This window comes from Equus przewalskii, chromosome 17 (assembly GCF_037783145.1).
Source record: "Equus przewalskii isolate Varuska chromosome 17, EquPr2, whole genome shotgun sequence".
In the NCBI taxonomy this organism is placed as follows: Eukaryota; Metazoa; Chordata; class Mammalia; order Perissodactyla; family Equidae; genus Equus; species Equus przewalskii.
The window spans coordinates 30,025,008-30,052,488 of NC_091847.1; the positions used below are offsets into that span (position 1 = coordinate 30,025,008).

Here is a 27,481-nt window from a genome sequence, read left to right on the forward strand (position 1 = left end):
ATATCCAGGGATTTGTTTAATAAACATTCTTTATGAACATCAGGTGCTTTATGATAAATCTTGAGGCTGTATTTCTTGGGAGTAAAATAAGTTGAAGTATTTCAGTCTTTTGTAAGAGAACACCATTATTCAATTCTTTCTGTAATCACAAGCTCGAAGCATCCTTTTAATTTGCATCACCTAGGTCACTTTTCTTTTCCCTGTGCTGAAAGTGTCTTTGCACATGTAGGAAGATGCTCTTGTAATCTGCAGTGAGTAAACTGAATGCGAACTGGTTTTTCTAGTGTCAGTGAGTCATGAATATGAGGGAATTGATGCATTGACTCTATTATTAAGAAGTCTTGTTGTGGTTAGAGTTAAGGTGGTTTCATTAAAACCGTTTGCATTGCCTTCATAACTGTATGTGAGCTTAAGTTTCCTGCTTATAAGATCTGTATTTGTGCTGATAAAGAAATATTGCTTGAATATCACCTTACACCCGTTAGATTGGCAAAAATATCCAAAACCAAGAGTGACAAATGTTGGAGAGGTTGTGGAGAAAGAGGAACCCTCATACACTGTTGGTGGGAATGCAAACTAGTGCAGCCACTATGGAAAATAGTATGGAGATTTCTCAAAAAGTTAAAAATAGAAATACCCTATGACCCAGCTATCCCACTACTGGGTATCTATCCTAAGAACCTGAAATCAGCAATCCCAAGAATCCCATGCACCCCTATGTTCATTGCAGCATTATTTACAATAGCCAAGACGTGGAACCAACCTAAATGCCCAGAAACTGACAACTGGATAAAGAAGATATGGTATATATACACAATGGAATACCACTCATCCATAAAAAAGGACCAAATTGTTCCATTCGCATCAACATGGGTGGACCTTGAGGGTATTATGTTAAGCGAAATAAGCCAGACAGAGAAAGACGAACTCTATATGACCCCACTTATAGGTGGAAGTTAACATATAGACATGGAGAACCGATCGGTGGTTACCAGGGAAAAGGGGGGGTGGGGGGAGGGCACAAAGGATGAAGTGGTGTACCCACAACATGACTAACAATAATGTACAACTGAAATCTCACAAGGTTGTAATCTATCATAATCTTAATAAAAAAAATATTGCTTGATAAGAAAATGGATTTTAGGAGCTAGAAATTATCTGCCTTTAAAGAGATATGAAGTTAGTTTCTTGTTCATTTTTAAGGCTATATAAATAGCACTACAGTATCACAACATTAGTATGTTTTAAAGTGACAACAGTCTCTTCAGTCCTTTACGTCATGACATTTTGTCTAGATTTTGGTCTGATAAGGACTAAAGGCTTTCAGATGTTTGGAATACCGAGTTGGTTGTACAAAATAATCCTGTTGACCTTAATATTAAAGTAATAATAGGTTGTCGTTTCATGCTATGTCAAATTACTATCCACTGAGAAACCAACCCGTCTGTGAAAATACTTTGTAGGATTTTCCTCTTGAATGTGAGTCTATATATGTACCTATTTCAAATTAATAAGATGCTGAAAGGGTAGCATAAAATCATTCAGCCAAGTCAGTTTAGGAGAGAGTGCTGCTTTCTTATTTGGGGAGAATGCAGGGGAAATTCACTAAACTTTGCTGAGTATTTACTATGCTAATATTAAGTTATACTTACAAAATAAATATTACATCCCATAGAAGCACATCTTGAAATAGGCTGCCTCCTAAACGGTGGGAGTTTAGGAACACATGTCTCTTTCATTTACCTTCTTTTTCTCTTTCACTTTCTGTCTTTTAGAATTCTCTTCTATTTAAAAGTTAATTATAAACACTTGCTTGTTGTAACAAGACAAATTATACAGAAAGAAATGTGTGCAAAAAAAGGAGAGAAAATTGTTTATTCTTTCTCTTTTTCCTTTATTACTTTCCTAAAATAACCAGTTTAACAGGTTGGTGTATATGCTTTGGCACCTTTCTCTAATCTCATTTTCAATATATATTTTTTTCTCTTTTATAAACTGTAAAATGGTATTCTACGCTTGGTTTCTTTTAACAGTATACTGAGGGCAGGTTTGAGCTCAGTACTTCTATCTCATTCTGATTAAATGATGTGCTTTTAAGTGAAATTTAGTGGAACTTTTATGTATGCTCATGAAATACCAAAATATGATGTTTTATGAGCTTATTGTTTGTCTTAGGTTTCTGCTAAGAGCTGGAACCTACATTTCACAAATATTTTTAACATGCTATTATTTTAGCATATTTAAAATATGGTGATTCAATGCTGTTATCTTACACGTAAGCATCTTTGTGTGTGTGTGTCTGTGTGTGTGTGTGTGCGCCTAACTGGTAGTTCAGGGCTACTACAAATGTTTCTTCCTTCTGTGTTCCACCTTTGTGTGTGGTTCTTTTTGTATTGGTAACGTAAATTACAAGTTCCTTTTATGTATACTTCTAAACTAATTGTGAGGAGAAGTGTCATAAATTATCCATACATGCAGCTTGACAAAAAACTACTCTCGTTAGGCCTATATAAGTTGTTTCACTTACAAATGCACAGACAGACCCACTTGGAGACTGGCTGAAATTCCATGTCCAAAAGCAAAAGGAAAGGAAGGGGAGAAAGAAAAAAAAAATTTAAAACAAGTTAAAGCTGCCCATTAAAATTAATCAGAGTACCTTATTTCTAAAAATGACTTACATTTAAATTTTAAAATCTTGAGTTCAGTTTTCCTTTGGCCTCTGGAGGGCCCCATCTGCCAGGTTACAAATGGGACTGACTCATAGACCAGAGTACGCATAAATTTCTCCTTGTTCCTGTCTGACAAGGAGATGATAGATAGGAAGAAGTGAATTTGCTTTTCTCTCTATTCTTAATTTCCTGGACCCCATCCTAGATCTGTTCCTTTATTCCTAGCTACTTCATTGCTATCAAAACTTCTATTAATTTGAGATAATAAAAATGAAAATTGTTTGTTAGTAAAAGCAGCGTGTATCAGATAGGCTGAGAGGTGTTCAGGTTTGTTTGTTTGTTTTGTTTTAGCTTCGCCACTCACCTAATTCTTGAGTGCCTGTTGTGTGCCAGGCACCATGCTGGATGGATCGTGGTACATGGCACAAGGACAGTCCTTGCTGGCCCTTTTCGAGCCCACAGTTAATATGTAGGTAAAAATAAGTTGGTTGATTGGTTGTTTGACTTTGCAGCTTGGAAATGAAGGGTAACTAAGGTAATAATGGTGTTGCTTCAGCAATTTTGGGCAAAGAGTAGCGAAAGGAGGAAAAATACCTGATTCCAGTTGTGTAGTGATTGGGAGAAGAGCCACATCTGGGGTGTTTGGCTAGTGTTAAGTGCTTGATAAGTGTTAGCTGTTGTTGCTAACAGAGTAACACCTTCAAAATTGTATTCAAAGGAATCATTTTATTGAATCCGTTGTAGATATATATATATCAATACTTTGAAATTTAGTGTAATAAAGGATTTCATTTGGAGTACTCTATTGAGCACTATACAGAGCGCATTACACATTCTAACACATTTAATCTTTTCAACACCCTATGTTGTAGGTTCTGTTTTGTCAAGTCCATTTTATAGATAAAAAAATTGAGGCACAGATAGATGATGTGACTTAGCCTTGACTCAGTCTGCTGAGGGGCAAAGTCTGGTCATTTATAGCCAAGGATTATTATCCACTGAAGTAATTTTAGTTGAATGGCATATTTCAGTAAATAATTAGGTGGGGTCCATAAAAAACTAAAGTAGGATAAAGGGATCAGAGTACATAAATTACATTTAAATAGTTTTTATAGTGAGTGTATGTGGCCTTGTAGGTAAACATAGCCATTTTACCACAGCACAGTTTAATAATGTATAGCGTGGTCCTTTTCAGTTTTTTTTTTTTAGCTTTACTGAAGAATACAAATGGTAAAATAAATAAAAATAAAATTTCTTCTGTACTCGCTCATAAATCTGATGCATCTGAGCAGTAACCAAAAGGATGGGCAGGTCTACATCTCTTTCAGACTTTTAACCCCAGTGCTGGCTACCCTGAGGTGCTAATCACTTCTTAGGGAACTTTATTAGAAATCCTGATTTTATCCACTTTGGTCCGTCTTTGCTTTCAGGAGGAATTAGACGAGAGAAACTGTAGGAAGTAGGAGTTGGTATATCACAAAGGAATTTTGAAGGTCTAATTGGATAGAATCATGATTGTGCATTTGACAGTATCAATATTATTGAATATGTTAATGTGTAATGTCTTGCTTTCCCTAGCTCACAAACATTTGTCCTGATACACACACTATATTATTTCTTTATAGGTTCTATTTCTACCTGCTTGGGATTAGTCTTTTTTTAAATTACCAATTATAAAATTTCTTAGAATATAAGATAATTAGATGACTAAGAAGAGGCAAATTCAGAATTTGTCAGTTTTCAAATACTTTAAGTAGGGAGTCCTTAATTCTTCTTGATAGTCCTAAGAAGTTGAGTGAGTTATCAAAAAAAAAAAAATGTATATATATCTTGGAATGTTTTAAATAGTAAATAAGAAAATTTATAGTATCTATCATATGTATTTATTTATAGTCTATAAATGACCCCAAATCCGTATTTCTAGAAGGATTTCTTTGTATTTCCATTCTGTTTAACTCTCTACTTAGTATCTCCACTTAGATATCTCCAAGCACTTAACATTCAAGGGTAATAATCTTCCTTCTCAAATCTGTTTCTCAGTAAATGGAACCAGAATCCATTTGGGTTGTACAAGTCAGAAATCTAGGATGTGCTCCGATACTATTTTTCTACCTAATCTTCCTCCCGCTAGTACTTACTCCCTTTCTCAAGGGTCCTCTCCTCAGGAAGATCTTCTCTTACTTAACCTGCTGGTTTAAGGTACTCAAGGTATTAAATTCTTTTTTATTACTCTTATTTTATAATATTCAGTGTGATTCTTTGATTAGTCTTTCTTCCCCATGCTACAGTAAGTGTCATGAGAACTAGGTAGTCAGTGCCTGGCACAAACTAGGCACTCGGTAAAGATTTGTTGAGTGAATGGAGAAGTACTGTTCATTCTTTTCTGATGTTTGGCAATAGTTGTTTTCTTTTCCCCTTAAGGAATAAGCAGCAAGTCTCTTTCTCATCCTAATTATGTGACGTTAATGTGCTGATTTGGTTTTGGTAACATAGTTTATACATTGAGGCCTATTCTTGGTGTCTCTCGTTGAGTTTGGATTGATCATTCTGTAGCTTATTCTAATGTTCATTTACTGAGAAGTATATTGAGCAAAGGTATACTTTTCGGTATGCATGAATATAGCACCTACTTGCACAGTGTTATTACAGTGGCATCTTTACCTCTGAAAGCACCTGTGTGAAAACAAAATCTGAGAATGCTTAAGCCTTAGGAAGCTATAGTCTAGTTATTCATTTGGCATGTATTTCTTTCAAGGGATGAATTTTACTCTGCAGTACTGATAAGATGTTTTGATAGTAGGATTAGCTAAGCCTTGTAGATGAATTATAAATAATCCTGAATCATTATCACAGGAAAAAATCAAGGGGGAAGCAAAACTAGTTAAGCAACTAGTACAGATAAATGAGTTGTCAAATCTTTTTTGTCAGTGCTATTATTCTCTGTAGAAATATTGGAAACTGGGAAATATAATCAATGATTGGTAGAATTCTTAGTCTTCCTTTACACTGTTGACAGTATTTCTCTTAATTTTAAATTTGGGCCCTTACCTGTTTTGAGATGACTGGGAAAATGAAAATCTTGTTCTCTATCAGATAGTTTCTGAGTGTCCTCAGACTGGAAAGTACGTATGGATACTTGTTCCCGGGGCCACCACTGCTTGACGTCTTCATCTTGGATGTGGCTAAGGAAGTCGATTAACAATAGACCTGGTGTGTCACTATGTTCCACTTAATTCTTATGATCTTATTATTCCCGTCTTATTTTCTTGCCCTAGTGTATTATTTATGTTGCACGCACTCACATAGACACCACAAACATTTTTCTGTTTCACTATTATGATTCTGCTATCTTCCATGAAAGGAGACTAAAGCAGTTCAGGAAGTAGGAGATTCTAGAGATTCTTAAGACAACTGTCAGAATGTGTGATCTGAGAAACTTACTCTAGGGCTATATAAAAATTTCTTCAGTGCTGCTCCTACAGTTTTTGTTAAAGGCAATACTGCCCTCTGGTGTCCATAAGCAAATTCCAATGTGTATCTTCTCAAATTGCTTATTTTACTCTCAGAGTTTAGATTCTAGAACTTCTTAGAAAAATAAGGAACGATTATTTAAGCCTTGGTTTAGTTCATTTGATGTCTTGAAGTCCATTGGATCAGGTAACTTGGAGTCATACTAGAGTCCTCTGTTTAATAATACCCCTCATCAGATAGGTAATGTCCAAGACTTTTTTTGCTATTACTTTCCTCTGTTTATAAGGAAGGTTTTCCCAGTCCTCATTTTAAAATATGATACACTGGATCATTACCAACTTTTAAAAAGCTCAGTCATTATTCTCCTTCCTTTGTTTTTGTAACTGATGTGTCATTTTTCATTCCATTCTGGATAAAAATCGTAATTTCTTTTGCCTGTGTTTTTTTCTTCACAAGCACGCCTTTCATATAATGATAGAGGTAAGATGCATTGATGTTTGTTTTAATGGTTGTGGAACTTTTTGTGGATGCATACTAAACATTTTGTTAGATTTTTGTTGTTGTTGCTTTATTGTGCATCCTTTATGGTTTATAAATTTATGTTACAAAGTTTTGTTTTTTTTTTTTTTTTTACCACTTTTAGTATTAAAAACATGATTGATTTTCCATAGTAATAGTTTTTGGTTTTAAATAGTATACAGTTAACAATATTTATGTATAACTTAAGGTGGAATGTAGAAACAACTGTTTTAATTGATTAGAGTTTAACCCCTAATGGCTAGGTTTTTAGCCTTAAAACCCCTGTATTGGTTAATTTTTATAGTATATCATTAGCTTAAATGTCAACATGTGCTCATTTTTAACAGGGGTTGACTTTCTGGTTGAACCCATTATCTTTTCGTATGATATCTATATTTTCAGAAAGCTTCTTTCATCTTTGGCATCTTTAGCAAAGGGGCTAGCTAGGGAAGTATAACTTGATCTTTTGCTGTCTGGAAGTTTAAGGCTTTATTTAGATTAGAATTCACCCTTCATGTGGAGAACTCAGAATAAGTAAAATGATCACAGACTGTTTTACAGCTCTTTACTTCTAATAACTTATTCCAATATTAGTTACAAAAATGATATTAGATAGTGGTGTTGGGGTGGAGGGTACTTTTCGAGCTCTTGTCATTTGTTGCTTCTCAACATGGTGTCTTCTGATGCCATAATTTTCACATAGAAATGGGTAAAGAAGAGATGTAATCAGAGCCATGTTCTAATGCATATTTTTTTAACTATACAGAGTAACATCTATACGGTAAGAGAACTGGAGATTTAGGGAAAGTTTTCAGGAATTCTGCAGTCCTTATAGTTGCCCCGCCCAAAGTGTTTTTTCTGTGTAACAGGGCAAAGCCATGTTTTATGGATAACATCAGAATGTTGCTGTCATTATGAAGTTTAAGTCTGAATTTGTCTCTCCAGGTGTTCATGTATTTTAAAGATATAAATCTTTGTTCCTAGAATCAGCAGTTGAGTTTTTTGTGGTAAATTAGTATAATGAAGCTGATAAGCTGAAAGTCGTTTCTAATATTCTTAGATTATAGGATAAGGAAAAACTAGACGTTAGAGATGCAGTTAAAGCTTCATATAAATTTAATGAAGGGCTGAAAAGTATGAAATAGAATATTCTAATAATTTTTCATTAAAGTGCGAAAAGGTATATTGATTGGTTTATAGATTTTATGCAGTTATAATCCATTACAGAGTTACTCATTTCTGAACCCAATCTTTTAAATATTATTGAATATTATTTCAAAACATATCATTTGTAAAAGTTTTGACTTGTTACAGGAATGTGCCTTTGTAGACCTTTTTTCTCACCCTTTGAAAATTGGCAGTGTTCTCCTTAATTTGAGCTTTTTACTTATAAGCAATTTTAACAATAGTGTGTTTTCAGGCCGTTATATTGCTGAATATAATGGTAATGTTATTAGGGAAGTGATTTAAGATTTCTTACTGAAATAATGATAGCTTAGAAACTTGCTGAACAGAGCCTTGGAAAATTATGGAAACTTTGGAGTCTATCTATGCATCTGGAAAACATTCAATTATCTTTTTTTTCTAAACGGAGACATTGAAAATTATTTTATATTTCCTGATACTAAGGTTAATATATTAAAATCGTATTTTGACTGCTGACACGTTCTTTGTTTGAGATGTGGATTAAGTCATCTAAATCCTGTTTCATAGACTGAATCATATCTCTGTGGTTGGTACTCTTTAGAGCAGAGAATGGGTAATGTGTGTGTTATCTAGAGATGCATTATCATTCAATTTATATAAAAGTTGTTAAAATGCTTAGTGTTGAAGTTTAGGGCCATATTACTCTTTACCTGGTTATTTTCCCTCTTCAGCTTTCAGCCCTTATCTGCATACTTTTGTTTTTTGCATCCCTGTTTTGAAAACTTGACTTTTCTAACTTATCTTTAAAGAAAGGGGAATCATTGACTTTAACTTTATAGTTATTTGAAGTTTTTCAAATTGAACTTTTTCTGTTTAGTTAGTGTAATTGCTCTTTTATGCGATTATCCAGTAATTCTTGGACTTAGAGCACTGAGTGGTTTCCTTTGCCTCTAGGAGAGTAGTTTTCATATTTTTTCCCTCCCATCTCCACATTCACATAAGCGACATACTCCTATCAGTAGAGTCTCTTACTATAGGTATAAGTGATCATTCAAGGAATGAGATAGGGAGGGTTTGGTTTTAATAAACCCTCTCCAGAGAGTCTTGTGTCCTCTCCCACTAAGAGTCATAACGTTAGGGGCCATACTTCCATAAGGTTTATTTCTGACTTCCTTGACCTGTCACTCTGTTAAACTAAAAGGCTCTTTAGCCCTACTAACCTTTCCTGTTTTGAATATGTAAAGGAAAAGCAACTTTCATAGACATTTTAAGAATAAATATCTGAGGATGAAATGAGTCTTAGGAAGCCTTCTAGTTTATCTTACTGTTTTAAAATCGAAATTCTCAAACCACTTTATAAAGATTGTCTACTTTAGAAGTAGAAACTACATATTTTTCTTCTTTAATATCTTGCAATGTTTCCGTTGTTGAGGGTTTTTCTAATACAGATGTCAGCTTTTTAAAATCTTGAGTGGCACCAGTGGGCTGAATGATGTCTAGAGGGAGCACTGACAGTCTTGAGATGTTAGAAGAAACTTTTTAAAAAAGAGAAGAAAGGAAAGACAGAAAGATGCATTGACATACTATTTCCAAGTATCTTAGGTGCCTCCTAGTGTCATAACGTCTGTTGCTGTTGCCACAGAAATTTTCATTCCTCTTTACGATACTCATTATGCAGCCCTTCAAACGTTTTTATTATTTTTCTCTGGAAGCCTTCCAAAAGGCTTCCTACTTCTTGCTTTAGTTGCAGATAGTGAACTGATACAATGCCCTCAGTGAAGAGTTGCCACTCTACTTTGTGTAGGGAGCATTGCCTTGTGATTTGTTAATGTTGTTCTCCTGTTTATACAGTGTATTTGCTCCATTGTTTTTAAATTAACTATAGCAGTACACTTCTCTTTTACCATACCTTATCATCTACTATGATGACCATTCCTTTTCTGAATTATGATTTGTACTTTCTTTGTCAGTCAGCCCCACAACACTGATAAGTTTCATCTCAGATCAATTTGGGGAAGTAATTATAAGTGAAGGGATGAATTGTTAATAAGTTGAAAAATTAGAATGAATAGAACAGGTTGGCTATAGCAACATTAACTTACATATTTCTCTTATGTGCTTTGTATTTGATGTACCTATCTGCAATGTGTTTGAGTGTGACTGTGAGTATATCTGGACTGATGAAGAGGAGACTTAAAGTTAAACAGTCATTGGGGAAAGTAGTAGATTTTGAGGAGAGGTTTTCTTTGAGATAGCACTATAATTTGCTGTTTCTGGCACTTTTCAAATCCTCATTCTGTAAGGAAGTCTCAACTGGATGAAATCATTGGAATGCTGTTGGTAGTATCCTAAAGGTCACAGAAAATCTTAGTTGGGAAAATTAGTGAGACTGGATCAAAAAGATTGTATTTAGATCTTTTCTCCTACTATGCATATATAGCAATGATACTAAATGTTATTATGAAAACTCTTAATTCAGGTTGCTTGCCTTGTGGTCACTAGAGATAATTAATAATGCCAGAGAACTCAGTTTTGGCAAGATTGAACTTAATCTCATTTGTATGTGTTTACCATTTCTGTTAATTGATTCTTCAGTATACTTACTTTTTTCTCATATTTAGAATTAATATGTGTCATGTGCTTCTTTTTAATAATATTATTATTGTTTGTCTGTAGGACCCAGGACCACCCCCACCTTCTCCATTACTAGGTTTGAAGCCGCTGCAGTTATTAGAAGTGAAAGCAAGAGGAAGATTTGGTTGTGTCTGGAAAGCCCAGTTGCTTAATGAATACGTGGCTGTGAAAATATTTCCAATACAGGTATGTTTATTGCATTTTTCTAACCTCCATATGTTTTTTAAAAGATGCAGCTGGCTAGGTCATTGTTACTCAGAAACCCTCTGAAAACACAAGCCATGTGTTCCAAGGTGGTTCTTTGTGATACTGGGGAAAGCAGTTAGCCCTTTTGTGTCTGCCTTCTCATCTCAGAAGTGGAATTAATGGTACAACAGTTGTTATGTTTGTTTGGAGTGGTGGAATTACAGTAAATGAACATATGGAAAATCTTTTGCCCATAAAAATTCTACAGAAATGCAAAGTGAAGATGAGGGTTCCAATAAAAAAATATAATGCATTGTCTGAGTGGGTTTTTTTCCGAAGACAAAGATTTGCCCTGAGCTAACATCTGTTGCCAATCTTCCTCTTTTTTTTTTGAGGAAAATTCACCCTCAGCTAACATCTGTGCCAGTCTTCCTCTATTTTGTATGTGGGTCACTGCCACAGCATGGCTGATGAGTGGTATGGGTCTGCACCTGGGATCCAAACTTGTGCACCTGGGCCGCCAAAGCAGAACATGCCAAACCTAACCACTACGCCAGGGGGCCGGCCCCCCTGACTCATTAACTTTTAATATCCCACTGACGTGATCAGAAGAAAAGGCAAACAGAAGAGTGACAGAATGGTGTGCTTTTTCTAGAATTGCTGTTTGGAGGTATATTACCAGACTGATTAATTTTTGTTCTACTTTGTTTATGTAGTCATTTCAGATTTTGTTTGGTTAATTTTCAGAGGGAGTGAATCAAGACTCAAAATAATTGGTTTAATGTTGAGTCGTTTTTCTTTTTTTGGTGACGAAGCTTGTCCCTGAGCTAATATCTGGGCCAGTCTTCCTCTGTTTTTTGTATATGGGATGCCACCACAGCATGGCTTGTCCAGTGGTGTATAGGTCCTCACCTGGAATCTGAACCTGCCAACCCCAGGCTGCTGAATAAGAGCGCTCGAACTTAACCACTACACCACCAGGCCGGCCCCAACTTGTTTTTCTTTTAAAGGGGGTAACCTCATAAAATCCTGGTCTAATGCACCTCTGAGCCGTTCTCATGTTTTGTTTTGTTCCGTTGGTGTTACAGATCTACAATGTAACCTATCTCTTTCCTATCTCTTGCTTATACACCCCTACTGCTAATGCCATGCATTGTGGTGTGATCCTGGCTGGGTTTGGTGATACAGGCTCCACTACTGCTTCTAGACAATGGATCTTCCTTATTCCAAAGTTATCATATAATCAATTTCTTTGTCTTAGTATACCTGGAGTTTAGCCTTCTTGCCTCCTCTAAAGCCTGTTTCTTAGAGTCTGTGAAGAAGTTTATTACTTTCTTGTTTTGGTAGCAGTGCAGATACTGTAAACTGTAGTTGAGTTCTCAGAGGAAGGGTCTATTCTGTTGTGCCAAGGTTCACAGATCAGCGTTCTTACTGTGTGAAAAAGCTTAAAAATTAGGGAAAGACATTCAGATTATACTAACGTAAGAGTAACAACAGCAATAACAGTAGCTGACATTTTATTGAATGCTTCTATTGTGTCAGAGAGAGTGCCTTATACATATGAGCACTCACTAATGCATGTCCAGATATTACCCATACATGTAATACAACAACCCTATAGGGCGGACACTATAGGCCCCGTTTTGCTAATGAGGAAACTGTATGTAACTTGGCAAATTTTTAGTTTGGATCCAGAAGGTTCCTAACCAGTATGCTATGGTGCCTCCCACTTTCATTATCCTTTCATTGTGAAAAGAAACAAACCCTTTGTAAGCAGATATGTAGTAGGCATGGATCACTTGCAGGCATAAATAAGTCTATGGTGTTTTAAGTTATTGTGTTGCATATTTATATCCCATTGCGCTCTCATTGACTTTGTGGGGTATTCTAAATATTATGTTAAGAATGTTTGATGTAATGTTAGTCTTTGAAAAAAAACTGTTTTCTATTTAGATGAAGTCATTCTATCTGAATTTCATCTCTCAGAGAGATTATTCTGAATAGCAACACAAGTAACTTCACACCAAGATGAAATTACACTGTAGTAGGAATTTGTAAGCAGAATGTGTTGCCATTGTTAGGTACACAGGTGCAGGATTCCTGACCATCTCCTGTGTTTACAAACTAGAAACAAAGAAAAGTATATTTTGAGGGAATAGGGCAGGGCAGGCATTTGGTCTGGAACTGTTACCTATTGTCAGAGTTTTTTTTAATTAAAAAAACAGGACAAGACAAAACCAAAGAATCTTTTAATAGCTTTCTTTTCTTATTTTGTCTTAGAACTTACTTGAGTAATCTCTTAGATATGGCTTATTTCCTGCTACTCTTTGCATTCTTACTATTCTTTCTTTTTAACTTTAGGACAAACAGTCATGGCAAAATGAATATGAAGTCTATAGTTTGCCTGGAATGAAGCATGAGAACATATTACAGTTCATTGGTGCAGAAAAACGAGGCACCAGCGTTGATGTGGATCTCTGGCTAATCACAGCGTTTCATGAAAAGGTAAAACCGCTTTCCGTGTTAACTCATAGTCAAGTCAAGGTGGGCTTACTTGCTTCATGTTGGCTACAAATCCCTCTGGGATTTGTATGTTATTATAGTTGGGAACAGTATGTTATTTTCTGGAAATGGTATGTTGTTATAGTGGTTAATATGTATAAATAAAAAAATCTGTTTTAAAAGGTAATTTATTTTAATAAAAGAGCAAAAATGGCAACTTTTTCGCTTAACCCTCTACTTCTGTAATACCAGTCTTTTGTCCCTGATTTCTTATGCTATAATTACCTCTCTTACAAATAATTATTTTAGTATAGCCAGTGGTTAGTAATTTTCATTTACCATTTATGATCCATTTTGATTACATGAACTGTTTTTTCAGCTTGAATTTTGTTTCTTAAAACTCTTTAATCAGTGTGGCTTTGTGACAAAACTAGAGGCAGAAATTTATCTGATCTTTGATCTGTTACTAATTTGTAGGGTAATTATCACCAAAGCACACTTGCTATTTTCCTTCAGTTCTTACTTTGAGTTAGTATGCAAGTCCACATTAATGAAACAGGAAATTGTGTTCTCCTTGGCAGTCAGTTTCATCATTGTCAAATATGAGTGGCTCTTTGACTTCTCTTAATTCTTGACCAAAAGGATGGCAGTGTCTTTATGGTAGTTCTTGTGTATATATTTTAATTTTGTGTTCTCCTAGTCCTATGATATAACATCTCTGTAGTCCATATGTTTTAACTTTTTAAATGTTTTCTAAAACTTTAGGCTTTCAACTAAAAGTCTTTTTTTAAAAAAATGTTGCCTTCTAATAGGGGAAAATTGACCAACTGTGCTTGTAGCAAACCTTTAAAGATTAGTGGTATTCTTTTCTAGTCAAATGTTTATTAATGTGAAACTTGAACCATTCCAGAAAGATTATTCTTTGGATTTCATTATTCACTGAAAGGAAAGATACATTGCTTTCCATAATCTCTTAAAAGTAAAAAGGAAAGTCTCCATATACATAAGGCTTTTGTCAAGAGCATAAGTTGTTTTTTTTCCCCCCTTTCTTTAGGGTTCACTGTCAGACTTTCTTAAGGCTAATGTGGTCTCTTGGAATGAATTGTGTCATATTGCAGAAACCATGGCTAGAGGATTGGCATATTTACATGAGGATATACCTGGCCTAAAAGATGGCCACAAACCCGCCATATCTCACAGGTAGAGCTAAATTTATATTATTTTCCCAAATAATTCAGTATTTGTTTATTATTTAAATTTTTAATCCTCTGGGCTAAATTCACTTTTCCCCTAGTTATCTAATCATGCTATAGGAGGCAGTTGATTTTTATTTGTTTTTCACATTAGCTTTGAGATTGGCCAGGAAATATTTTGGATAATGTATATGTTAACATCATTAGCTTAATTGTTAGTCAGCATTAGTTTAATTATTGTTTTAATTTGTTTAATTTCTAAAAGTATGGTTAAGAATGAAAGTGTATTTTCTCTTTCTCAAAGGAGAAAGAAATTTGTTTTACGTCAAAACATGATTTACTTCAAAGATGATTGTAAATAGGTATAAGGGGATGTAATTAAGGAGAGCCCTTGACTATCTTTTTTGCTTGTGTTTTGAATGACCGTATGATCATTATGTGAGCCGAGGTGGAAGGAGACATCATTTGAACAACTGGCTTTACTTAAATGCCTTTTTCAGTGAAGAAATAGAACTTGGAAACAACAGTTGTCATACCCTCAAAAGGGAAAATGTTAGTTCCTTAAAAACGGGATTCAGTTTGCCATCGTGTATTTAACTTCCTTGAACATAGGATCAGTTTGTCATCTTCTTGTTTATTTTGAAGGTGGTTGCTTTAAGAGTAGATAGCTGATTCATTTAATAGATATTTAATTTATATAGATATTTATTTGAGTGACACAGGTGGTGTTTTAGATTTCTGGGAGGAATTGCTTTTAATCCAACTCTAATATAGATTTTGATTTTGCAAACCTTAAATGACATCCACTTCAGATATAGTTCTCCTTTCTCCTCACCTTTCTGCGTACAGTCTAACTGCCTCTTCCTGGATTTTTGCTTTCCTCATCTAGTCCTATAGGAAATGCCCAAAGGTTATTAGGAGTGGGGTCCTTAGAAATCTTTTGAGTACAGTCTGGTTTTTGTAGCACTTGTGGGTGTCTACCTGTGCCTCTCCTATCCCCCTCTTGGTCTCTGTGTCGACACACAAATTTAACCACTGCTCATAGCATAGATGCATTTAGTCAGGGTATAGTAATTTCTAGTATGAACCAGTTGAGGCTAGTGTAGAGAGGAGGATATCTGATTGCCTTAAAATGGTTATTAGTCTTTTTCAGAAGACCAGGATCTAGCTGGAGCAGTGTACATTTATGGTGAAAAATTTCTATCTGTTATACGTTCCTAGAGATGCTTTTCTACACCCAGGTTGATGAATATAAGAACCACTAAAATAAGGGACCATTCTAAAATGTAGGCATTTATCAGTAGGCAAAGGCCCCAATTCAGCTGTTATTTGAAAATTCTTTCATTCTGGTTTCTCAATTTCAGTTTCAAAGGGAGTTTCTAACTATAAACTGAAACATTTTTATAATCTTAAACAAAAACATCAATTTTATGATTGGTAGATAGGAATGACATCGATAACATGTAGGCTGGACGGTACTTTTGGAATGGCACATCTTTATAAAACTTGTTAATGGAGAGAATTCCGTCTTTCTGTTGTGAATAGGAGTGTGTCACTGTACTCTTGTGCTTCAAGCTATATGGAGACTTTGCTTAAGCTTTTTCTTCCTCTCTCCCTTTTTCTGTATTTCATCTCTCAAATAACTTTTTTCTGGCATACGTGGTATGCCATAAGAGTTCCTCTTTCCTACTTTCAATGAAAATTTTTAAAAGATAACTTATGTAAACTTAATTTGAATACTTTATCTTTCTATTTGCAAGGGACATCAAAAGTAAAAATGTGCTGTTGAAAAACAATCTGACAGCTTGCATTGCTGACTTTGGGTTGGCGTTAAAGTTTGAGGCTGGCAAGTCTGCAGGTGATACCCATGGACAGGTAAGGATGATGACTATAAAGTGTAAGAAAAAATGCTCTTGTCTTGTATTTTTTTAGAATGGACTGTTTGGACTGAATTGATCTGAAATCACCGTGGTGGTCATTAAATTGGCATCTAATGTAAAATGTCTCTCTTAAGAGTAATATGTTACATTTGCTGAGGAAGACATTTTGATATGGTAGTGAAGGACTGTTAGGACCTCAGATGGTTTAGATCAAGCAATTCATAAAACAACCTAGACAAGTGGCATGAGATTCTAATGAAAGAAGAACCCAACATATTTTAATAGACCTCATTCTTACGGAGTTCTTAGTATTAACTCAGTAGTTTTAGCTTAATTTTTTTCACTGTCTTAAGAGGAATGGAGGAATAATCAGTTACTATTCATGCTACAGTCTGTTAAGATCTACTGCCCAGTTGTCCAGTAAACACTTACAGTTTCCTGCTTCTTGGTCTTTATTGCTTCATTAACTCTTTAATCAAATTTATAGCTTTTCTCTGAATTCTCTCCCAAGTTCAGAGCATTGTAAAGCTCTGAGAGAGAAGCCTAACTCTAGTCAAGGTCTGCATGAAGAGATCTCAGCAGTGGGAATCTTGTAGAAGGCCAAAGAGAAAAGGGACATTATCCGTACATTTTATTGTCAGAAACTGTGAGGCTAACAAAAGTGTTTTCACTCCTACAAGATTACCTTTTAATCAAAAAACTGGTTTGACCTGAAAGGTAACATTTCCTTACAAAGTCGGATGATTGAGGTTTCATGTGATCATTTGTTCATCTTTCAAATCATGTAGATTTTTTGGTCATCTTATTCTCAGCTTTCTTTTCTTCTATCCTGTTGACCTCCAGGTTTTTTTCTATCCTATTGACCTCCAGGTACACAGTTGTTAAGGACTCATAGCACAACAAATTTTGGCAATATTGACTCATGATTTAAGAATTTAGCTTGGAGCAATGGTCAGCAGTCATAGTTCTAGACAAGTTGACTTTGAATGTATTTGGGAATAAAGGCAGTTTTGTGGAGAATATTACTGAGATGGGAGATTGTGCAGGAAGCCTAGGGACAAATTTCTGAGCTGAAAGTATGATTGATTATCATCAGACTAAATTTTGGGAACAGTTTAATCCTTTGGTACCTCATAACCCCTCACCCCTTGTTTTTTCTAAGAAAAAATTTTGGGACTCATTCATATCTTTTAATGCTCACAATTGCGTTACATGATGAGCTGAAAATAACTAATTACTTACATCATTGGTTCCTTGACTTTAGATTTCAAGGATCAGAAAATTTGAAAATGCATGCTATTGCACATTTTATATATTGCAAAGAACACTGGAAAAAAATAAGATTTTTTAATCTGTTATCTTCAGTTTATAAAAGAGAGGACATATAACACTAAAGAGGTAGATAAGTCATTATTTTGTAAGAAAAGTAGTAGTTTGGATTTCACGCATTTATCTTTGGGAGAAAAGTAGACTTTTGGGAACTGCTTGCTTTTAGTACAATTAAAATAGTTATTTAAAGTAGTAAAAGAAGCAGAGCTACTTTTTTTTCTTTCATGCGTTCTCCTTGTTAAATGAATTAAAAACTTGACCTTTAGGGTCTTAGTGATCTGTCCTTATTTTTTTTTTAAACATCTCTATTATAGGTGTATTTGCAGATAATTGCCTAACTTCCAATCTAAAGGTCACAGTCACCTAAGGATGGAACTTTTTGGAAATACCAGTATCTGGGCTGCTCCCTAGATCTACTAAAACTCAAGTAGATTGTGATTCCCCAGCTATTTCACAAAAAATGTTTAAGCATTCTTATATGAATGTTGTCAAGCACCAACCAAAGCTAGCTGTACTTGCTTAGTAACCATAGTTACATTACTAAGAAATACCAGATTGTTAGGGACAGATATAAATAAAGAACTCCAAAACAGAATTCATGAATAAATAAATACACAGACTTTGTACAAATAGATCTTTAAAAAGTTTATCCATGTTTTACTTGGCCAATTCTTTTTATGTTTTGTATAGTTTATTAGTTTTTTTAATACAGAGAAAGAGAAACCCTCAAAAAAAAGAATTTTTTTTTTAAAAAGGTGCATTTAAAACACTATGCAAAGTTACAGTTGAAAAGTATACAACTTTTTTCCTACATTCTTCTCCTCACAACCAGTTTTGTTTCTTGTGATTATTTCCAGAAGGGGGGAAAAATTCTAAGCCTATACCAGCATAATATCTGTTGATATATTTATTAATGTACCCAGAAAGGATCTTAGTATATCTACTGCTTTATTCCTTGATGTTTTCATCCTTCAGTATTTTCGGAAATCTTTCCATATCAGTCCTTAGAGATTTATCTCATGTGTTTTAAGAGCTGTATAGTACTCTGTTTGTTTAAGCAGCCCCTACTGATGGATCCTTCCACTGTTTCCAGTGCCTTGGCTGTTGTATTACTTGAAATGGAATAAAATTCTGCTTGACCCTCTAGTCTGGTGGTCATAATTTAGTTACCGTATCTGATAGTAGACCACATTTGGTTTTGATTCTTTTTACAAAATCATAAAATGTTAGTTCATAAAGTTAATGAATGAGTACTGTTTGCTTTCAACATCTTTTTCAGGTTGGTACCCGGAGGTATATGGCTCCAGAGGTATTAGAGGGTGCTATAAACTTCCAAAGGGATGCATTTTTGAGGATAGATATGTACGCCATGGGATTAGTCCTGTGGGAACTGGCTTCTCGCTGTACTGCCGCAGATGGTAAGGGAAAAAATATTTTGAAAAAAGATATATATGCCTACTACACATATATGAAAAGGGATGATTACATTCAAAGGTAATATTTTAAAGGGCAATTTTTTTTTTTTTTTAAAAGAGACTCCAAGAGGTGGTGGCTTAAAGAGAATTCAGGAGGCAGAGGATAGAGCGGGCAAGAGAGGAAAGCTCCTGATAGGTAGTGATTCTGTACCATTGCCACATGTTTTGCTGGGCATTTCACATACTTTTAGTTTATTTCCTAAAACAACTTTGGAGGTAGTTATTATCTCAGTTTTACAGATGAGGAATTTAAGGCTCAAATTTTAGCTAGAAATTAAGTAGCTTGCCTATTTTAGCCTCAAGGTGATAAATGGTGAAACCTAGATTTGAAACTGTGATCCAGATGTAGAGAGAGGGCTGCTACTTTGGTTAGACCCCATGAGTCCTGCCCCCAGGTTCTCAAGTCAGCTCTTGTGGCGAGAGGAGATGTGAGTAGAGAGGAGATGCAAGTAGAGTCAGGGGACTTTGCCTCCTGGGACACTCAGGCTGAGTCTGTTCAGCACTCCCATAATGCCAACATATAGCTAACCAACCAGATTGAATTTACAGTCTGTGCTCCCTGACACAGAACTGAACGTGCGTTTGGATATACCACAATTTAAATTCTGCCTCCTTAAAGCTTTGAAATCTGACCTGATGTGGACATTATTGTGAATATTCATTACATGTCCTAGCGCAGCACCTTGGTTCTAAAGGATTCCTGTTTTTTGTTCTTGTTATTGAAGTCCTTGTTGAAGCCTGATAAATATATGCATTCATTGATTGATTATAAACCTACATACTATATTCCTGGTGTGACAAAATTATAAGTAGTGTTCTAGGTCCTCTGTAGTGCTCCTCATAAGATCCGAACTCTCTTCGAGTTAACAGCACTTGTTTGGGTGTGAGAATATACAAACTTTCTGACTGATAAACTCCCAGACAAGTGTAAATTTGCTTGATCTGTTTTTTTTTGTTTTAATTTATAATTGCCTAAAAATTTTCTGTGGATTGTGAAAGACTATAGCAGAAATTGTGTTGAATATTTAAAAAGGTATAACCAACGTAACCGATATTTATAAGAATACTTTATTTTCTGAGTTCTGTAATAGTCACTCAGTATAGGACAGACTACTGACTATTATGACCTATATCAGACCTCCATATATGAAATCTGATTTGGGGTACTGTGCTTTTAAATGGAACTTAGTAGAGAGTGCTCAGGAATGGACATCCATTCATTCTTCCAAGATTGGGTGTTTGGCATGGGAGTGGATCCAGAACCTAAGAAAGGTTGAAGCAATTTGGATGGCTCAAGCTTAGCTTAGAAGTCTACAGGAAAAAGAGTAAGCCGTTCAGTGTATTTAGTCTCAAAGTGGAAGAGGAAGTACATTTATTATGTGCATTTATGGAAGCAGAAGTAGGTCAGATGGCAGATGTTATAGGAATATATATTTCATAAGAACTTTATTAATATGAACTCTCCAAAGCAAACCATTGCATATGGGGTTATGCGGGATACACAAGATGCAGCCTTTAAGTAATGTACAGTTTAGTTAATGTGATGAAATATATTCTGGACGGTTAACTCTACAGTAAGGTAAAGTGTGAATTGTCTACTCGAGTGCTCAGTACATAGGTATTCAGAAAATGTTTTTGGATGAATGTAGTCCCTGAGAAATGTAAGGGAGTGTTATGGGAGTTTTGAAGAGTGAGAAATTGCTTTGTTTGTGGGAGGAGTTATCAGGGGAGATTTTATGGGAAAAGAAAAGGATGGATGCTGACATTTCTTAAATGCCTTGCATGTGCTATGTAATGCTTAATTGCAGAGTCAGTTATTTCTGACTCAAGTCAGAAATTGGGGCAGAAGGGACAGTGTGAACATTGCTAAAGTGAGTGCTTTAAAATTTGTTGATGGCTAATTCTTGATGGTTCAATTCATTGATTCCCAAACTTTAATGTGCATACCAAACTCCTGGGAATCTTGTTAAAATTTAGATTCTGACCCAGTTGGTCTGGATTGAGTCCTGATATTTACATTTCTTACAAGCCACCAGTCAGTGCCAGTGCTGCTGACCTGTGGACCACACTTTGAGAGGCAAGGATTGAACAGACACCTTAGAATGTCAGTACAATGAGCCCTCTGGATCCACTGGTTCCGTGTTCGGGGATTCAACCAACTGCAGATCGAAAGGCCCACTATGGTTGCCTTTGTACTGAATGTGTACGGACTTTTTTTCTTGTCATTCCCTAAACAATACAGAATAACAACTATTTTTATAGCATTTGCATTGTGTTAGGTATTATAAGTAGTAAGTAATCTAGAGATGATTTAAAGTATATGAGAGGATTGCATAGGTTATATGCAAATACTCTGGCATTTTGTATAAGGGACTTAAGCATCCCTGGATTTTGCTGTCTGTGGATTTTGGTTATCTGCAGGTAGGTCCTAGAACTAGTTCTCTCCATCCCCAAACCGAAGGACAAGTGTCCTCTCAGTCACTGGAAGTGCTTAAGCAGAGACTGACTATCAAGGCATCAAGGATTCTTACAATTCAGAGAGGGTCGAGTTATATGGCCTCCTTCATGATTTATTATTCATATCTATCCAAGACTATTGGTGCATTTCAAGAGCTTGTACAAGATTTATGTCTATCCATGGACACATCTGGTCACTGAAATTGCTCATTAGTGACTGGTTTCTTTCAAGGGGAGACAGTACACTGATTGAAAGCACAGACTTTAAAGTCGTTCATAGAGCTGTATTCGAATTCCAGCTCTACCACTTAACAGCTTTATGTCCTCGTGCAAATTCTGGAACTTTTTTGAGCTTTCCTCTCTGTAAAATAGAAGTAATGCTATCTTCACTTTGTGAAGATAAAATGGAAGTAAATAGTATATGTAAAGTTCCTGGTCAGGATAAGTGCTCATCAAATATTAGTTATTATTAACTCCTAACTGCATTTTCCTATTTGAGTGGGCCTACAAAGAAAGGATCATTTATGTTGAATAAATCCTGCTTATTCTTGAAGGCACATTCTGACTTCTTGGGAACCCTGTTTGGAGAGTATGTGATTTTTTAAAAACGAAGTGTCTTTTTGGCAGCTCTTGTGAGGGCAGAGAAGAGGTGTGACTTTGAAGTACCTAATTCCTCACATGCAGCGTGTAACGGGTTTGAATGTGTCATTGAATAAAGATGGTTATAACAGATTAAACCTGAAATCTTCAGAGATGGAAGCACCACTGTTTACAGTCAGGTCTGAATTGCAAGAGGAGTGGGTACCTTAAAGGGATATAATATCCTTGGTTTGCAAACATCCATCATTCCCTGTGCCCTCTATACGTATGGAGACAGGCATTCCTCATCCAGTAGATAAGAAAGCTCCTTACACATCCTTAGTAGGGTTACATACCAAGTCATGGACTTTAAATTTCCCTTAAATTAGAGTTTGGGTCACACTGTGGTATAAGTATGGCTGAGGGTCCATTTCTCTCCTGTCATTATAGCATGTAACAGTTGGGAAAAGGTGATACAAAATATGTTTTAGAAAGTTTATTTCACTTTGAAAGTCAGGAAAATTTGAATTAAAATGATTTTTTTTTTTCCATTTCAGGACCTGTAGATGAGTACATGTTGCCATTTGAGGAGGAAATTGGCCAGCATCCATCTCTTGAAGACATGCAGGAAGTTGTTGTGCATAAAAAAAAGAGGCCTGTTTTAAGAGATTATTGGCAGAAACACGCTGTAAGTTATACAGTTAGCTTTTCATTTGAAATTCCAATAAAATGCTTTTCAGAGGAATGATTTCTCTCTCTGTACATTTCTCTTTCTTCTGGGAGGATTTTCTGGGGAGGTGATATTCATACAGGATGCTCTGTACTGCAGTTCTAGAATCAGCAGTTAGGGCTAAGTCTGTATACTCATAAGGGAGATGGTGAAGTCATCGAGCCTTAGGGGGCTCTTCATCTCTCTGCTCCTGTGCAAATAAGTATGTCTCCTGTTTAGAAAGCTTCTCAGGGAAAGGAGTGCCTGCAGATAGATGCATAACCTTTCTGACCACCACCATTCCACATTTTAAAAAGTGCTATTTTAAAAAGTGAAGCATCCATTTTCTCCTCGTTATGGGAGTTTGTTTTTTAGCCTTTTGATTTGGGATTGGAAACTTTCAAGTTCTCAATAATGCTCTAAAACTAGGGACTAGGTAGATGAAGGATGGAACAGTATTGCCCTGGTTATTTTGGTCTTGATATAACCAGAAACGGATAAAACCAGGTAGGAAATCCTCAAGGATGACTTTCTAAACTTTCTATTTAATTGCAGGATAGAAATGTGGATATTAAGTAAGAAACACTAAAATTCGGTAGACCTCCTTTAGCCTTGGTTTTGAATTCAATTCAAGGGTTAGCATTGGTTTCTGAACAATAGATGGGATTTTTGGACTTAAAACAATGAATCACCTGCTTTGATAGTCTCCAGTGCTTAAAAAAACGTGAATTCTCCTAGTGCTTTTCTTCATGTTGCTGCACTCAGTAGATATTCAAAAGTGACTATTGACAAATAATATCAAACTTAGCCAATCTTGAAACTTTCTTTGGCTCAGAAAACTAGCAATTTCTTTATGGAAATTTTATTCTATTTCCTAATAGAAAACAAAAATTGCTGTGGTGTTTGAATGTATTTTTTCTTTTTAGGGAATGGCAATGCTTTGTGAAACAATAGAAGAATGTTGGGATCATGATGCAGAAGCCAGGTTATCAGCTGGCTGTGTAGGTGAAAGAATTACTCAGATGCAAAGACTAACAAATATCATTACCACAGAGGACATTGTAACAGTGGTCACGATGGTGACAAACGTTGACTTTCCTCCCAAAGAATCTAGTCTATGATGGTTGCATCACGTGTACACTGAGAAACAGGACTCTGAACTGGAGCTGCTAAGCTAACGAAACTGCTTACAGTTTATTTTCTGTGTGAAACGAGTAGGATGTCTCTTGGACATGTTGCAAAGAAGACCCTCGTTTAAAATGTGGCTCTGTGAGACTTATGACATTACCTGTAGCAGAGACGTGAAGGACATGCGACTAAGAGAAAAGTTACAAACTCTACAAAGAAACTTTTGAAAAAGTGTACATGAAGAATGTGGCCCTCTCCAAATCAAGGCTCTTTTGGACCTGGCTAATCGTGTTTGAAAACTGACATCAGATTTGTTAATGTCTGTGAGAAGACACTAATTCCTTAAATGAACTACTGCTATTTTTTTTTAAATCAAAAACTTTTCATTTCAGATTTTAAAAAGGGTAACTTGTTTTTATTGCATTTGCTGTTGTGTTTCTATAAATGACTATTGTAATGCCAATATGACACAGCTTGTGAATGTTTAGTGTGCTGCTGTTCTGTGTACATAAACAAAGTCATCAAAGTGGGGTACAGTAAAGAGGCTTCCAAGCATTACTTTAACCTCCCTCAACAAGGTATACCTCAGTGCCACGGTTGCTAAATTATAAAATTGAAAACACTAACAAAATTTGAATAATAAATTGATCCATGTTTTGTAAGAAGGTATTACAAATTCACTGTGTTATTTAAGAAAAAAAGGTAAGCTATGCCTAGTGCCAACATAAGTGGCTATTTGTAAAGCAGTGTTTTAGCTTCTCTTGTGCTAGCTTGTAATTTAAGGAAAAAAAGTGCTGTTTTTTGAAATGGAAAAATGGTGTCATTTCCCCCTTCTTCCCATGTTTTAAAGCTTCATCTTATATCCGGTTCCCAAAATATTGCATACTTACCTAAGTATTTTTTTTAGGTGTGTTGTGTTTCGGGAATATTTGAAAATTTAAAGCATGATTTACATTTTTTTAAATGAGCTGTAACACTGGAAAGCTCTTCATTTTTATTCTTTTAAAATAGATTTTTTTCCTATTTATATATGTAAAATTGTAGTGTATTTCTTTTCACCAAACAGTATGTGTGTGGGACATTCTTTATTACTGTTTCAGGATCGCCTCAGGAAGTGTCATTACTCAGAATTCCTCACTCTCTGCTTTGAGACTTGTAACTTTATCACGATATTTCTGCTTGGTGCCATCTTGACAGAGTAATATTTGATGTCTGTGATACATAAAGAATTATCCTAGGATAGAGATTTTAAATTTTAAGCACAGATTTCAGATGTTACTGCTTTAAAACAAATCAGGGATAACAAGTTAAACTTATAACTTAAAATATGCAATGACATTTAGAGGTAACCAATGTTGATGTAGGTGACACAGCCTAGTCTCCTCCTGCAAATTGCTTTCCCAACTAACTCTGATATTAATTTAGAATAGTTCATGCCTTATCCTTGATTAAAAAAAATGGAATTGATCATAGGTAGGTGCCAAAGTGCTTTTCAAAACAATATTACATTAGAATATAATTGGATTCTTCCTCAAATTTATACAGGCCAAAGTAAAACATTAATTTCCTGAGTTTCTAGATTACTGACCAACAAATAGCCAGTATTACACTGTGTACTTTTGTCAGGTCATTTAAAAATGAATACATTAATTTTATAAAAGAAGTTTTTACATGTCACTATCAGGAGCTCACTGTGAATGTTATCTTCAAATGGCTATTTAACCACACAGTACACTACATTTTACATATAAATGCACAATCTCTGGAAATAATAAATTATTTATAAATAATACATAGGTCAACAGACTCTAAGCAGGGAGGGAAAGAAGAGTAATAGCATTGTTGTCTATGTGCCACACACCATACAAAACTTTGTGCTCTTGGTCACACATGTATCCAAGGTTTCATTGTATTCCTAAGAATTTCCATTTCAATGTTGAGTTCACCTCTTTATTTCAAAAAATAGTTGGCCTCTCAATTTCTTGATTTGGTTTTGCTTCCACTTCGAAACTAATGAAGAAGGGAAAATGATGAGAATGTTCATACATGAAAATTGTTGATCTCCTGAAGACTAATTTCTACCTGTTCTACATTTAATCCTGTTTCTAAAAGTTAAAAAAAAAATCGAAACAAAAACAAGGAATATTATGATGAATGTTTGGCTTATGTGAGGTCTAGAGATAAATTTTGTAAGACCAATTACTCACAAGATAGAAGTTTTCTCTTCATGTTAGAAAAAGTTTTTAGAAATCCTGGTTATTGTACTTAACTAGCTAACCAATTTTAAAACTTGTATCCTTTTGAGAACTATATTAATATAAAAACACTTTTTATAAGCAGTAAATAATAATGTTCCAGTGACTACCTGTCCTGATACCTAGTCTTGTGAAAACTTTCTTTTGCAGGGCATTTTCATGTTTGGTTTACAGTCAGTGCAGAGTGGGCAAGTTAACAAAAAGTTTGAGCTAGGGATGCTGAAATAAAGAAAGATGAAAGAATGAGAAAAATGACTTGTTTTGGGGTTAGCTAAGACCCCAGTAATTTTTTCCTCATGTGTATGGTGCTCTTTATGATTCATCTTGTATTTTGCCTTTCTGACACCCATCCGAACTGCTGCTCTAACGTATACTCTTTACCTTGCCCAGATCTCCGTGTAAGGAATGCTTTATGATCAACTGCCATAGGACTGATGGATTAACCAGTGTTTGGCTTTATTCAAAGTCTATGCCCTGCACAGCTCTTGTATGTATTTTAGATGCTAGGAAGTTTTTAGCATGTGATGTGTGATTCTTGTTTGAATGTTTATTACAGGTACCTTGTGAATTCCAGAACAAGAGACTGTGCCTCACAATTGTTGGTCCCGTGAACTCACACTATCTTTCATGGTGATGTTTTGAAAATACAATCAGGAAAAAAACCCAACAAGTTTGGAATTTAAAAATAGAATCATATATCATTAAATTGAAAAAGAATCTCTTTTTCCCCCTTTCCTCACCCCTATGTAACAGCTACATTTAAGTAAAATGCAGATGGTAGGGAAAAAAACCCTGGCCAGAGGATAGTTTAGTGGAATAAACTGATTACTGTTTTTAAAAAAAAATGCTTCACCACAGATATTTTCCAGTTTCTCTTTTTTACCTTTTTAAAAAATTACTTTTTAGGAATATTTGGTATAATGTGCATAAAATTATTTACTGATTTATGGGCAAAATGATACAAGTAGCATCTTGATTGAACATCATTTACCTCAGATACTCAACCAGCAGTACATTTTTTATGCAGTCTCAACCCATATCCTATTTGTTACCTCTCAAAATATTGGTAAGCAATTATTTTAGCTTTATTCTGTATTTCTTGTCAGTGTTTTGGGCACAGGTTGTTGTACTACTGTCAAATTGTACTTGCTGTTTTTTTCTGCAAGTATTTAACAAAAAGCTAAAAAAAAAAAAAATAGCCCCATAAAACCCCACCTTGGATAAGTGATTGTTAAATATTGTACAAATAAAATGTATGCTATCCCCATTCCATCCCCAAGTTAAATAAAAAAATGAATTATGGTATGATTTGCATATGCAGTTTTTCTTTAGCTGTATGTTCTTCTTAA

At 35.2% G+C, this 27,481-nt stretch overlaps 1 protein-coding gene across 2 annotated transcripts in view; it reads left to right on the forward strand.

Moving 5' to 3' along the window:
- ACVR2A (activin A receptor type 2A) overlaps positions 1-27,437 on the forward strand; it is an 85,311-nt gene extending 57,874 nt beyond the window's left edge. Inside the window, exons 6-13 of one of the 2 annotated variants that reach the window (XM_070579656.1) lie at positions 6,597-6,620; positions 10,482-10,625; positions 12,987-13,130; positions 14,182-14,327; positions 16,081-16,195; positions 18,809-18,947; positions 22,598-22,728; positions 23,676-27,437. In XM_070579656.1, the coding sequence (XP_070435757.1) occupies positions 6,597-6,620; positions 10,482-10,625; positions 12,987-13,130; positions 14,182-14,327; positions 16,081-16,195; positions 18,809-18,947; positions 22,598-22,728; positions 23,676-23,870 (1,038 nt within the window). In that variant the 3' untranslated portion in view covers positions 23,871-27,437. The remainder of the gene's footprint in view (positions 1-6,596; positions 6,621-10,481; positions 10,626-12,986; positions 13,131-14,181; positions 14,328-16,080; positions 16,196-18,808; positions 18,948-22,597; positions 22,729-23,675) is intronic. The other variant, XM_070579657.1, reaches the window with a different exon arrangement.
- The last annotated feature ends 44 nt before the right edge of the window (positions 27,438-27,481 follow it).